General features: G+C 42.4%; 1 protein-coding gene across 1 annotated transcript in view; it reads left to right on the top strand.

The window, feature by feature from the left end:
- Positions 1-9,651, top strand: part of LOC128734894 (protein O-mannosyl-transferase TMTC1-like) — a 182,061-nt gene extending 172,410 nt beyond the window's left edge. The window contains exons 10-13 of the mRNA XM_053829291.1: positions 860-995; positions 8,190-8,431; positions 9,073-9,117; positions 9,326-9,651. Of these exons, the coding sequence (XP_053685266.1) occupies positions 860-995; positions 8,190-8,431; positions 9,073-9,117; positions 9,326-9,651 (749 nt within the window). The remainder of the gene's footprint in view (positions 1-859; positions 996-8,189; positions 8,432-9,072; positions 9,118-9,325) is intronic.
- Positions 9,652-14,360: the final 4,709 nt, after the last annotated feature.

The raw sequence follows: 14,360 nt of genomic DNA, 5'->3' as shown, positions 1-14,360 counted from the left end.
TTACTTCTATTCACTTTAAAAGGATATTCACTTTAAAAGGAATTATTGAGAAAAAATACTCTTTCTTTATAAGAAGAGTGAATAAGAGTCTGGGCACGCCACAGCGACCATAACTTCGTGTGACCAAAACCAACTGATGCAGCAAAAATAAAAATCATACAATTTCCAATCCCAACCCACTTTCATCGGAAGTACAGCAACTACCATGGTCACAGTTTTTTTTAAAACGCTGGTGTGATTGCTTAATCACACTAATAATATAAACCGTAAAACCTCTCTTGATAACCTTGATCCAGTTTGCATTAGAGATTGCCATCATCAAGCTTCGGATTAAACCGTAGTAGTAGCAGCAGATCGAACGATAAAAGTTCGCACGTATTTCCGCTGTGTCCGCCCGCCCGCCCGGCTGGCCGGGATTCTCCCCGCACGGCAGCGTGGCAACGGGCACATTGATTTGTTTGCCGAAGTTGTTGCCGAGATTGGTTGCAACGCCCTCCGTTCCCGGCTTTGCCCGTTTCCTATTCCAAACAAATCATCCTGCCATTTTCCGAGAAGTGCGATGAAACGATGAACGTCCGAGATCGAAATCATCCACTTCAACCTGCGGTGTATAGAAACGTGTAGGGATTCCTGCTAAGCCGTGCATATATGTATGGATGTAGAGGGCAGTCCAGTCGTTCCTGATTCTGCACAATCTGTATATTCACTGTATGCCGTGAGATGGATGCGGAAGGAATGACCGTGGTGGTGTGTAAATATTTAGCCGGAAATGCTCCATATCCTCAATATATCTAATGTTCGGTTTTTCTTCTTCATTTTATCTATGCCCTCGTGCTCTTCGATTGGAAATAAATTTCAGATTTGCTGCTGGAGGCGATTGTACAGTATCAGGAAGGACTGCGAATAGTGGAAACACATCAATTATCGGTAATCGGAGCCTGCCGGACGTTGCGCAAGCTCGGACAGCGCTCACGTCTTCATCAGTTGATATTAAGGTAAGATAATGCAAAGGACTTAAGATAATCACAAGCTCAGGCTGGCAGGCTTACTGCTCCGGTGGCATACAAAATACCCTGAACTGAAGCGGTGGGTTTGCTTTTCAGCTTAGACATTAGCTGAATGGCTGGGGTTGGGGGTCATGCGTTGGACATTGGAACGGATAGCATCGCATAATCCTTCCGTTGTTATCGTACTATAATTACCAGCCATTTTCCACGTGCGCTCGGCGGAACTGTACGATGTGACGCTCTGTGATGATAGGTTGTAGCACGGTCTCGCACGAATTTTCTTAATGGGGCATCACTTTAACCCCAATTGTTGTAGTAAAGTGCGGATCTGGGATACAACAGTAATGGAACATCACGTGTCAGTAGCTTCACTGCAATTTGCTTAACTCTCCACCATACGATTGAAGATGCAAATACCCCACACTCGTAAATTATTATTTTTAATAATTTGAATGGTTATAGGTTAAACAAGGTTAAATTATAATTATATGCCCAAATTGGAGTATAAATGCAGTCTAGGTTCATTCTGTAGTTAAAGTCCAGCCGTACTTCAACGACGAAAAATTATAATCTGGAAAAAATGCGACTATCAAGAAACGCCCGAGGTTATGTTTACTAACCACCTTGATTCTGTACGCTAATCAAACGCATCCTGAAGAGAATTTCTATTTTGAATTCTGAATTCAATCTGTATGGTGTAAGCCATTCTGATCGGAAGTCAGAAAAGCAATCCTGCTCAGAATGAGTTCAATAAATAATCGAAGCGAATAAATCAGTTGCATTTTGATAGATTCGCAAAGTTTTATACAAACTGATTCTTAAATAAAACATAAACTATTGACAAACTGCTAATTGTCGACCAACCAATCGCACTGTCTTGTTTATTTGAGTCTCATGGCAAATGCACATTTGTGACTAGACAGCGGAGTGGATGAGGTCACTCATCGTCGGTTCTTTTACAAAAATAGCTAAAAAGTGCTTTTAAAGCTTCCTTCCAACTATACACTTTACGGACACTTGTCAGCAATAAGTGCGAAAAAGTCATAAAAACAAATCAATTTTATTATACGAACGACTAGCGATCAAATTTCGATTTGATAGAGCTTAAGAGTTTGCGAGTGAAAAAAAATACATTTTTATGGCAGACAAACGTTGGTGACGCTCGCATTAAGTGGATTGTTTTTGCTAAGAAATGTGCAAATAAAGCAGTTGGCTTCAATGATAGAAATAAATCAGGGCACTAAAAATCTCTAACGTGGTATAGTAGCAATTATTTTCAGCGACAGACAACATCATACTTATTTTATGTGTAATATTTAGATAAATTACGATGAACAATAATAGTGATTAGTATTTCAGGAATGTTATCGAAATTTGGCGACTTTCAATTCTTATTATTAAAGGTGTTTTAAAGACTAGTGCACCAGGACTTCAGAATGTTGTCCATCTTGGAAATGGTGAATAGTATTTCAGTGTTATTTATGTGTTGTTAATTTCGCTGAAACTAGGATATGTGAATACGCTTGGATATAATACCATAATTAATTACGTTAACTATGTAAGGAGAGTGAGAATGCACCAAGATGTAGCAATTTAAAATGGAACTTTTACCAGCAATGCATATATTTGAAGAATATGGTTTCAAATACAATCAATCAGGGCTGACCTATCATTTGAACTCTGATTTTACAGATTTGGCTGTACCAACTCACCCAAGCAAAACTTGAAAAGGTTATGTATGAGATATTTGTGAAGCTAACTATTATCTGCAGAATTGCTGAATTAAGTATGACTCTATGCATGGAATTTACGGCGCACTCCCGGTTCATACTTGGAAGGTATAGCCTCATCCAGCAGGCACGTACAATTCTGAGAATAACGTTAAGCGCAGTTTTATTAAGTGCCGCAGTAAAATCGCTGCATGATAAGAATTACCTTGAGTTTTACGAAGCATTCAAATGGTTATGAAATGGGGAGAGTTATCTGAGAGGAGCGTAAAATATAACTCTGACTCTCGTTGGCCCCTATATAACGCCTCCTTGCAGATCTGAGTCAAACGGTGATGATCGGTGGACTGAAACCTGGAAATGCTTCATGTACATACAATGTTTTCCGTTGTGACCGATCCACTATTAACAGCGATAAGCATACTTTTGCCGAGCAGCATGGTTGCTCTCGTATTAACACATGTAACGGCAATAGGCTCGAGCAAGTGTGTGTCTCTGCTACGATACGGGGCCATCGTTTCCTGATATGCAATATTTACATTCCTCCCGACAAAAGCCGATCGGTTGATTTAATAGAAGAGCACATTAGCACCGTCCGTGAACTTTGCAACAGGGCCTCTCAAGGTGACACTGTCCTTGTGTGTGATGATTACAATCAAGCCCGCCTTACATGGCGTCGATTTCATGGACTTCTTGACCAAGTTAATCTACAACTGAATAACAACGGCCGCTCTTTAGATTCAGTTTTTGTGTCTGAGGCCAGCCGTACTGTGGTTACCACTACCGAGGATTCCACACTACCTGTAGATCTTCATCATCGTCCACTAGATATTCGTATTAATGTTTGTGGCGAATTTTCGGGGTCGCTACCAATGACAGGAGTGAACTCAATTTTCGGGTGCAGTTTGGTTTGCGCCGGAATCCAAAATCCTTTTGGAGTTTTGTGAATACGAAAAGTAAAAATCAGTCAATCCCATCCAACATGGTTTACGCTGGCAGCGAATCTACGAGTGAAGCCGAAGCATGTGATTCTTTAGCGATACATTTTGCTTCTGTCTTTAAAGTCAAACAGTCGTCCGATGCAGACGCCGAACTTGCCGCGTCTAATGTCTCTTTGGATTCTGTAGACCTGGATACGTTTGAAATTTCGCCCACCATGTTTGTGAAAATTTAAAACCTCGTACGTTCCTGGACCGGATGGAATCCCGGCTGCTGTTTTTTTTTGTTATGCTAGTTCCTTTGCTGTGCTAGTTTCTTTGCTGAGCCGATAGCCGCCATTTTCAACCGATCATTCGAACAGAGAGAAATTCCTGTGAGCTGGAAGCTGTCATACATGTTTCCCGTGTATAAAAGTGGTGATGGTCGTGACGTCAGCAATTACCGTGGGATTACCAGCTTTTGCGCCGCTTCGAAACTGTTCGAGGCTATCGTCAGTGACCGAATTCTACAAGCCACGAAGTCTTATATCTCCTCTGACCAACATAGTCTCATTCGCGGCAGATCCGTAACTACAAACTTGTTAGATTTCGTTACCACTTGTTCGACGGCTATGGAAGGCAGAGCACAAGCAGATGTCATCTATACGGATCTGAAAGCCGCTTTCGACTAAATTGACCACAAAGTGTTACTCCATAAATTGTTGCGAATAGGAGCCTCGAGCAGATTGATGGTGTCGTAGCTTTCATCCTCTTTGACTGAAAGAACGCTTCATGTCAAACACGGCCTATGCATCTCTTCGCCGTTTGTTAATATATCTGGCGTTTCACGAGGGACCAATTTAGGAGCAGTTTTGTTCGTTATTTTCTTCAACGATGTTGCATTCTCGCTTAATTATAACGTGTTCGTCAATTGGTGTCAGCTGAACAAACTTGTTATCAGTATCGCAAAATGCAACGTCATGACTTTTCATCGTTCTTTCAGATCCGATTATGTTTGATTACCATATCGACGGTACTGAACCGGACCTTGGTATTCTACTGGATCCTAAGCTTACCTTCCATGCGCACTACAAGCCGATCATTTCCAATGCAAACCGACAACTTGGCTTCAACTTCAATCGTGTTAGGATCCTTGAAAATGTTTCCATTATATGCACACCAAACGACGCGACGTAACGTGGAACTTAAGGATCGTGCAAGTCCAAAAAAAAAAATGATTCATACGGTTCGCTCTCAAGAATCTTCCAGCGTATCCAGATTGATCTCAACTGCTTAGTCTCGAAACGCTTACTCGGAGACGAAAAATGCAGCAAGCCTCTTTCGTTGTTAAACTGCTCGCTGAGGACATCGATTGCCCACATCTTTTATCCCTGCTTGATTTCCGGGCATCAGGAAGAACCTTGCCACAGCGATCATTAATGCAGCCTATCGCTTCGATGGTACTTCTGTTTACTTCTGTGGAATCTATTCCCTATTCCCCTATTCTTCCCCCACCCTACCTATTCCCAAGATTGCAGACCCATCAGCAGGACGTAGGTGTCGCGACCCAAGTAGCACACCTCCGTCACATGTAGTTACTGTAACCTAATAATGACCAGAAATAGTCATTAATAGGTTGCTGCAACTAAAGGCGACTGCAATGTGCTGCTAGAGGGGTCTGGTAAGATAGGATACCGAAACTTTCATTTACCACGAACAATGATAATGGAAGTACGGAACGGATCAATCGGTATAGATCACGGCAAAGAACAAGGAAATGCTTAATGGATAATGATTGGAAACTTGATATCTGGAAAGTCCGAACTCTCCATGAGCTCGCACGATTTGGCTTGCTTACTCGAGAGCTACATCGACTCGGATTGAAGATCGCCGCTTTCCAGGAAGTTTGGTGACCAAATTCCGGATAAAGGGAGTTCCGTACAGTAGACCCTATTGCACACACTTTTTGTCTAGTATCTACAGCGGCTTTCTAGTTTTCTACTACAGCGGCGGTAGAAGGGCAGAACATTATGGAGTCGGTTTCGTAGTATTGTGAAAATAAAAGCAACCAGTTATCGAGAGGTCCGTAGTTGACAGTATATGTGTTGAGGCTCTTGAGGAACGGTATGAGGCTCAAAGCAATGGCCAACTGTTTTAGCGGATTACCTACGGATGGCCGAAACACAAATGGCCAAAATAACAAATAACATTAATATATCTAATGGTCGAATCACGAATGTCCGCATCATAAAAGGCCGAAACACGAATGGTCGAACTTCATATTTGGCCGAAAATATTCACGGCCTTCAACCTGCACAAACGTTTGGTACACGCTGTCCTTACTCGCTGCCGCTCGTTCGGACTAATGATAATCCCTACTAGTTAGTAAACCTAGGAAAATGCGTGCACCTAAATATTCGTACCCCCGCAGTGGCCGGCGCTTCCAATGGCGGGTCACCGGGGCACACTCGTGGCCTGCGGCCGTCTCGCCCTGAATCATCTAGGAAACATTTGCTACTGACACGGTAAATTGGTCTCACATTTGCGCTTAGGGGAAGAAAAAACTATATAGTTGTGTTGCTTATTTTGTTTGATTAAAGTTAGTAGTTAACTGCTTGCCAATTCTTGTTTTTATTGAATAGTTATTTAGGTATTCCGAGAAAATTCGGCCATTCGTGATTCGGCCTTTCATGATTCGGCCTTCTGTGACTGTTGTTGAAATACGGCCATTTGGATTTTGGCCATTCGTGATTCGGCCATTTGTGTTTCGGCCATTCGGTACCAGCCCGTTTTAGCACCTACTTTCCACGTCTGAATAGTTGGAAATACAGCTGGAGGCATCCAAATGGAGACTTTAGCTCTCAGATAGATCATGTCTTGATTGACAGTCAACACTTTTCTGATGTCGTCGATGTAAGGTGTTTTCGAGCACCAAACATAGACTCTGACCACTATCTTGTCGTGTGTAAGATTGGCGCCAGGTTGTCAACGCGGCGAAGACTTGCACTGGCAGGACGCTACATTTCAACACCTAGCGGTTGACGATGACGTGGCAGTGGAATACACCAGAAAGCTTGATCAACGAATTGCAGAACAGTATAAAAAAAGGGAAGATATAAATGGGGAGTAGGTTCGTCCATCATGCCATTGGTACAATTGCGAGGTGAAAGGTACAACGCGTGGGATATAGCGCAATAATTGGTTTGATGGCGAATGTCAGAGAGTGACAGATTGTGGCTGCACGTCAGAACAGAGAAAGGTATAGAGAGACATTACATTGCTCAATTTTGCCTAAAAGGTGCTTTCCTGTATCCTGATCTGTAATCTGAGACCTTTAGTAAAGTCCTTCATTGGCGAGTAACAAACTGGTTTTCATGAGGGTCACTCCATGACCCCTCCCTCTGTCTTGTTCACCCTCTGTCAGTTACTAGACAAGTTCCGGGAGTAAAACTTACAGGCTCATCATCTGTTTATGGATTTTAAGGCGGCGTACGATTCAGTCAAACGAAATGAGCTGTGGCGGATAATGCAAGAATGTGGTTTTCCGACGAAACTAGATACGCTGATTTGTGCCACGCTAGTTGGATCAAAATTATGCGTCAGAATAGCGGGTTAGACGTCAACCGCTTTTGTGACGTTAGATGGAGTGAAGCAAGGGGATGCCCTATGTAACCTGCTGGGGCGTAGTTGGGTGCGAAGAGCAATCGTGGAAAGGAACGGGACTATCATCACGATGTTTCACATTCTTCTTGGTTTTGCAGATGACGTTGATATCATCGGTATCAACCGTAGTGGAGCAGTGGAAGAGGCTTTTATAGGCCTTTTAAATGGAAAGCAACGAGATTAACTTATCATTAACACTGTCAAAACGAAATATGTATAAAAAATATAACTATTTATTAATTTTTAACACTTTTTGTTTTTACTTCATAACTTTCCGTAAATAAAGCTCAGATGAAGAAATAAAACCGATTATGATCTGACAACTAATCTCATTGTATATTAAAATATCAAAATAACCCCAAAATGTTTTAAATTTGGGTGTTTGTAACAATATATTATGTACCTACATATAAATTACGATATATATGCTTCGCAATCGTATTTCCAAGTCAAATTACTCTTCCAAATTCATTGCCCCACATGTTCCCGGAAAAAGGGATAGGCATATTTTCTAGCACGTAAGAGTGTCATACATATTGCCACTTTCTGTGCAAATCCTCGAAAAACCTTGATACCTCGGATATTTCCATTTCGTTCGACAATTTGAATCGACAGCAGTATTAGCGTAATATTGAGCATGCAGAACATTCTCCCCATCGCCATCGCATCGTTCTGCGTCTGTCGAGGCAGTTTCAAATATATTACCCACTGCACTGAGCCCGCGTCTTTGCGTATAGACTGTTCGACACGTTGCCGCTTGGAGCTACAGATTGCTTTTGTGTACCCATTCCGCTCTGCCGACATCCGCCCAACGTGGCTTCGCTCGCGCCTTCAGGCATTTCCTAACTGATAAATCTGTTTCTCTTTTTCCTCAGATGGCAATTTATAGTGCGCTTATCGAATGGTGGCATACCGATACAGACGGAGATCTATCTTCGTGATTGGAGCATAAAGCACGAACTGCGAAACCGGGCCATGGTATACGACACGGGTGGTTCCGCCCCGGGAGCCGCCGGCATGGTTGGCGCAGGCGACAGTGGGACGACGACGAGGACGACGACGACGGACAGCGGCGGAAGCAGTTCCATGGATGCCAGCGCCGTAAAAGATTGCGTAAGTGGCCGTGATTTCTTTTATTACCGCTTCGGTGCCATGTCGGCACGTGTGTAGGTGTACGGTGTACTGCACACGCTCCTAAATCACCGGGCTGATTACATATATGACGACGACGACCGAGTGCTGCTCATGCTGAGCCAATATTCTCCGGCATGTAGGTATGCTGCTACTGCTGAGGCTGAGGCTGTCGCTTCCGGCGGCGGTGGCGGCGGCTGAAAGCGCTGCGGCACGATTTGTTTCAGTGATTCATGACGACGTTGCTTCGGTCACGAACTTATTTGTGCTAAATGTGTGCCAGCGTGCGTGGGAGTCTCGGCGTATTTTTGAATCACAGCATTCGTTTCCTTGTCAACTCAGTTGCTCTGGCTGCTGTGACTCTTCTTTGATAACAAATCTGTTCGATATTCTCATATGGATAGCATTTTTCCAATAAGCCGTAACTATAAACGACGTAATTGGACTAAAAATATCTGTAAGCTTTAAACTTGTACGAAAAAATAAGTATGTTTAATGGATTAACTTGTTTGCTCAATGTTTTAGTATGTTGCATACTAACTCCAACGCGCCTCCATCGCGTTCAGCGCTAATGGGGACGCATGGTTATCTTCTATCATTCAGTACCAAAAAGTACCGGGCGAAGAGAACTGAACTGCAGAAAAACGAGAGACTCTAATAAACATCAAACTTGTTTAAATAACACAATATTTCAAAGGTCGAAGTTTGTTTCATCTGGAAAAACATAACTAAATTATATCAACAGCTACCTCTATGTTGGAAAATATATTTTTCAGCACAACGAATTAATTAAATGTTCACTCTTTTCTTCCGCAGAGTTCCACCTTGACCTCATACGATGGTTGCCGAAGTGGCACCACCGCCGGTACCACCGTCGAAGGTCCACCGCTGGATTCGGACATTAGCATAAGAATCCTGCGATCGCCGCACTGCAACCGATCCGAACATCTACCGGGTTCGTTGAAGCACTGTAAACCGATACCAAGCACGGCAACTCGGTCCTCCGGGAAAGCATCATCGTCGAATCCGACCCGATCCAAGGCGTCTCGCAGTGAGAACAGTTCCGGTAGCACCTCTTGCAGCAGTAGTGCAAAGAATAAAAAGTGGCCAAAAACACGACACAAGCACAAAGGTTCCGAACAGCTGGAGCCAAATTCCGAAGGACTGGCGCCTTTGCTGGTATCCAATCTGCTGGATAAACTTTAACCGGAGTCAGTCGAGTGTAGCCTAACGTTGTCCAGTGGCTGCTGGGAGGTTCTCCCGACCGGTAGCGATTGTGAATAGTTCTGTAGAAAAATAGATATGCAACAATTGATTTTTCCCCCTTTTCGTTCGGTTTGGTTCGTTTATATTCTTGTAAGCTAAAAGACGGACGCGGACAGTAGCATGTTGCGTACCGGCACAATTGAAAGCAATTTTTCGTCAAAAGTCCAGGGAGTAGATACAGGCAGTATTGACAGGCAACGGATTAAGTATTATGAATGGTGAAACACTCTTGTGACATTCGTAAAGTGTAGTGTAGCATTCGACAACGTTGGCTCTGCATGATTGGGGATGACTGTTCTGCGCACAGTTTTTTAACAGTAAAAATAAGCAGATAAGTCATTCTCAACCAGCTAGCTAGCCAGGATAATGTACAGCAAACTAAAACTCAATCGATAATAAGTGATATATTTCGAGAGGCTTGCTTAGTTTGAAGCCGTTAGTTTGTAAGCATCCAACTTAATCAGTAAGAAACTAACATGATAAGCGAGTAACAAATCCCTAAAAAAACAACATAATTTTCGAGTGAGATAGCACAAACTTACAAACCGGCGAGCAGATAGAACTGTTCAGTTCGGTGACCCAAAGTGTGAAATCGAAACCTACGGCGGAATGTGAGGAATACGAACGGTAACTAGAATAGCATTTATTTTTGTAATACAAACTGTAGTAGAGCCAGAAACATGAAAACAAAATTAGCTCAAAACTTGGTGGAAAAAAAAATTAGAAAGCTAATTAAAAATGCCAAGTGATAAGATCAGCAAGGAACAGAACAAAAAATAAGACTGTGAATATACAAAAAAATAATTAAACAAGCAAAACGAGCCAAGACACGCGATTGCCGTTTCGGTCCTTTTTCGTTCCGCTCCTTCCGCACCAGTAACCACTTAGTGGTTACACTAAGTCAGGCAGCAGGGCAAATAATTTACAAGGAAAATTGAACAGTGCGATTTAGTGCAAATTGTGGATAAACGATAACAATAAAGGTTACAATCTAACTACATCTTCACGGTGGGGCTGTGGTGTAAGCGTAACAGAGCTGCACCGGATGGATGGAAGGATGAGCCCAATGAATGCTGTAAACCGAAAAGGAGGTGCCCTTCGATTATTACCACGCCACTACTGTGCGTGGTGATGGTATAGCCATAAAAGCTGAGCAAATAGCATCATAAAGCAACAATTTACGATATAATTAAGTTAATTTGACCTAAACACGCTTGGTTAAACCGCTACATCGATGTACTACGTCCATTGACGGAACGCGCCCAGGCGAGAGGCACATGAGATAATGAGATAGCGAGACACAGCTGACCAGAACCCGGCCCCGCGCGCGTTTGTGTCGTGCCGCGCCGGTGTGGTAGTTAGTTAACGAATGAATGAGTGGGCGATAAAATAGCTTACCGATGAACGAACGAACGAACGAACGAACGAACGGATTGATTGATCCTCCTTATCCGGGCGGGTGGTTTGATAGCCGGGGAGGTTCGTCGTTCGTTTCATGCGTCATATAATTTTATGTGCGTGGGTGTGTGGCTGCGTGCGTGCGTTCGATGTGCAGCCACTATCTGCACGATCACGTCACGACATAACTTTATTCCAGGGCAGGCAGATAAACTATCAGCCAAGCTTTGGAGACGTGCTGTTAACGAAAATGTAAGGTTCAATCATTTTTTATTGTTTTGTCCTTCCTTTGTTTGATCAACAATTGCATGATTGGGATTGATTGGGTTTTCGTGCAGAAGATAGAAATCTGAAATAACCATGATGTATCTATTCAAACCAATCTGGTATTGTTAGCATTTTTGGACATTTAGCACTCAAATAGTAAGGGTAATATACCAGAGGTTGGTCAAATTTCAATTTCTGTGGATTTGTTAGCTTCTGGCAAAAATTTGAGATTATATTCAAAATTGTTATGTTACGGGTCTGCATAATTAATCAGACGGTATTCTGCAAATTTTGCAGATTTTGCAAATTTTGCACTGGAATCACTTCGAAGCCATGATTATGTCTGGAGTTCTGCTCAAAATCGCGTCCAAATGGTTTTAATGCCGATATTCAGATTCATTTACTTCTGATTGCTTTTAACATTTCTGATTGTAAAAATAAGTAAAATACAAATCAGAAGGGTTGCATTAGTCACGACTACAGTAGTATTAAAGTAGTCAGAGTGTGTAGAGTTGTAACGTCTGTGCTTGGAAAGTAGAAAAATCGTGAAAAAATATTTCAAAAATTTCAACCAGTTTTTCAAAAAGCGATCAATTTACTATTCATAAAGCGCTCGTTTGCAGCTGCAATGAAAATGATCGACGAGCATACTGGCTAGATTAGGCTCTGTCAAACATACTCAAACGTGCGTTTGTCTACACTACTAATGATCAAAAAGCAACCTCGTTATTTTGATGCCATCCAATCTTATTCCGTCCCGTTCTAACGCCTTTTTCTTCTTCTTCCTAAAATTTTTTTTACTATTTTAATTCCTTACAAATTTTATACTTTAGCTTTGCATAATGCATTTCGCTTACCCTCGTGTCCAGAGCCAGCGTTACAACGCGCGAGGCTCTGTGCAGATTAAGCAGCAGGACCTAGAGAAATTATTAGGATGTTTTCTTCATCTAATGTTTTATGGGGTTTACGTCGCCGGCCTATTCAATGGTCTCATAACCAAGCTGCGATATCTTGTGAAGAAGTGCGCCGGCCACTAATGTACAAAGCATGGGAAAGAGATGTCTTTATGAATATCCTCTGACCACCGAAATCGTAACCGACGTATTTTCCAATGATGCCGTGATTTCTCTGCTCGAAAGCATTGCTTGAATTTAGCTCATTGGAATCGGTAATTGGAATGTGGTCGATTCCGTTTTGAAAGAGAGCAGTAATAAATGAAACGAAAAAAGTGTAATCGATAGCTCCTTCAATATCAAGGAAAGCATAAAGTGCCATCTCCCTTTTGGGTGATTTCTTAATTAACAGCCAATTTTGTTGTATACAGCCAGGGATTGTCCAGCCAAATTTTTAACATTTAACAAGCCCGAGGCCCCTTCGAAGCGCGAGGCTCTGTGCGACTGCACGGGTTTGCTGGCCTAAACACCGGCTCTGCTCGCATCGAATGGGGTGTCTAGTATAAGTATTCTCAGTAGCCGATTTTTTACTACCCGCATATTATTTATGTGGGTCTCTGAGTATGTGGACCAAACTAACTGGTGTGGTGCAGCTAACCATCGACCGCCCCAGCACGATGATCACCTTAAACGCTACTGAGTTATTTCTTCGTAGCAACTTGGAACATCCAGATATCCGTGGATATTGGGACTTTTCCCGACGCACCGGATTTTCAGTCTGTCGGCTTGGGAACGGTACAACTACTTATCGTCATAGATAATGCTGCCGTAGATAACTTCATTTTTCTTTTCAACCATAATCGATTGAATCAGTCATCTGGGGGCAATAGCTTGATGATAACGACTTAACTGATGAAGTCATTCAGTTTGATATTCCAGCTGGTGGTTATGTCTTGCTTGAGCACGGACATTGACCACAATTGCGCTGTTATCTTCATACAGGGACAAACCGCAACCAGCTGGAAAACGTGGGACATCGGATGTGTACACGTTGGGAGCAGACTATACCTTGAGGGACTAGGGGTGAGACTGATTTGTATCTTGAGGTAGCACTTGGAAGGTGTACCCGGAACATATGATTAGAAAGAAAATTTATAAGCCATCTGCGTTATCTGAACTGTTCGAGCTAATCATGAGCGGATACTGTCTTGCACTGAGAACTATATTTCAACGGCTAAGCATGATTTAATGCCTAGTCGATCTATTTGCACTAATTTATTCCAGTTTAAATCGGTGTGTATTGCGCAAATATAAGCGGCTTTCGATGGAGTAACCATACAAAACTCTTAGTGAAACTGTCTCGACTTAGCGCTCCTCGCCAGCAGGTTGAATGACTGAACACATAACTCAGTAGTACAGTGCTTCGTATAACAGTTGGATCCAACATTTTATCAGTATTTGCCAATAAGTCGAGAGTTCCTCAGGGCAGCAGTATGAGACCTTTACCTTTCTTGCTGTCCTTTGATAACCTTGTATAACTGCTGGGTATTAGATACAATTTAGTGATACGCCGATTACCTTAAAATGTTTCCTTCTAATAGGGCCACGCATCTGATAAATCCATGGTTGTGTTATTTGAGAGTCTTATTCCACTGGATGCTGCTTTGTACTTAAACTAGCTGCTCAGCTTGAAAGCGTGGTTTGCTCTTAACCAAGTTCCAGGATAGGGATGGTTTTAAGTTGGAAGCATGTAGTGCAGATTAAGGCCAAAACGCCTAAATCGGTTTAAAAGTCGATATCAGCCCAAATTTGGATCTAATTTCATATTCAAATTCACATAAATTTCAAAACGAGATTCAAGTCTAATCTTGATTTCAATTTTGTGCTCGCCCAGTTAGCTCCGGGTTACGATGCTGGCCCAACAAGCCAGTTGTCGTATGTTCGAATCTCGAACGGGCGGTGCCGCTACAGAGTTAATAGGATCTTTGTACTAGGCCCTTAATTTTCTTGTATTCTATTAAACCGGCTGCAAAGCCTGTCGATAAAGAAGGGTCAAATTCTGAAGGACGTTTATACCCATGGCTTTGATTT

This window comes from Sabethes cyaneus, chromosome 2 (genome assembly GCF_943734655.1).
Source record: "Sabethes cyaneus chromosome 2, idSabCyanKW18_F2, whole genome shotgun sequence".
Lineage (NCBI taxonomy): Eukaryota > Metazoa > Arthropoda > Insecta > Diptera > Culicidae > Sabethes > Sabethes cyaneus.
Note: the sequence above shows the minus strand (reverse complement) of the source record. Positions and strands in the feature narration are given on the sequence as shown.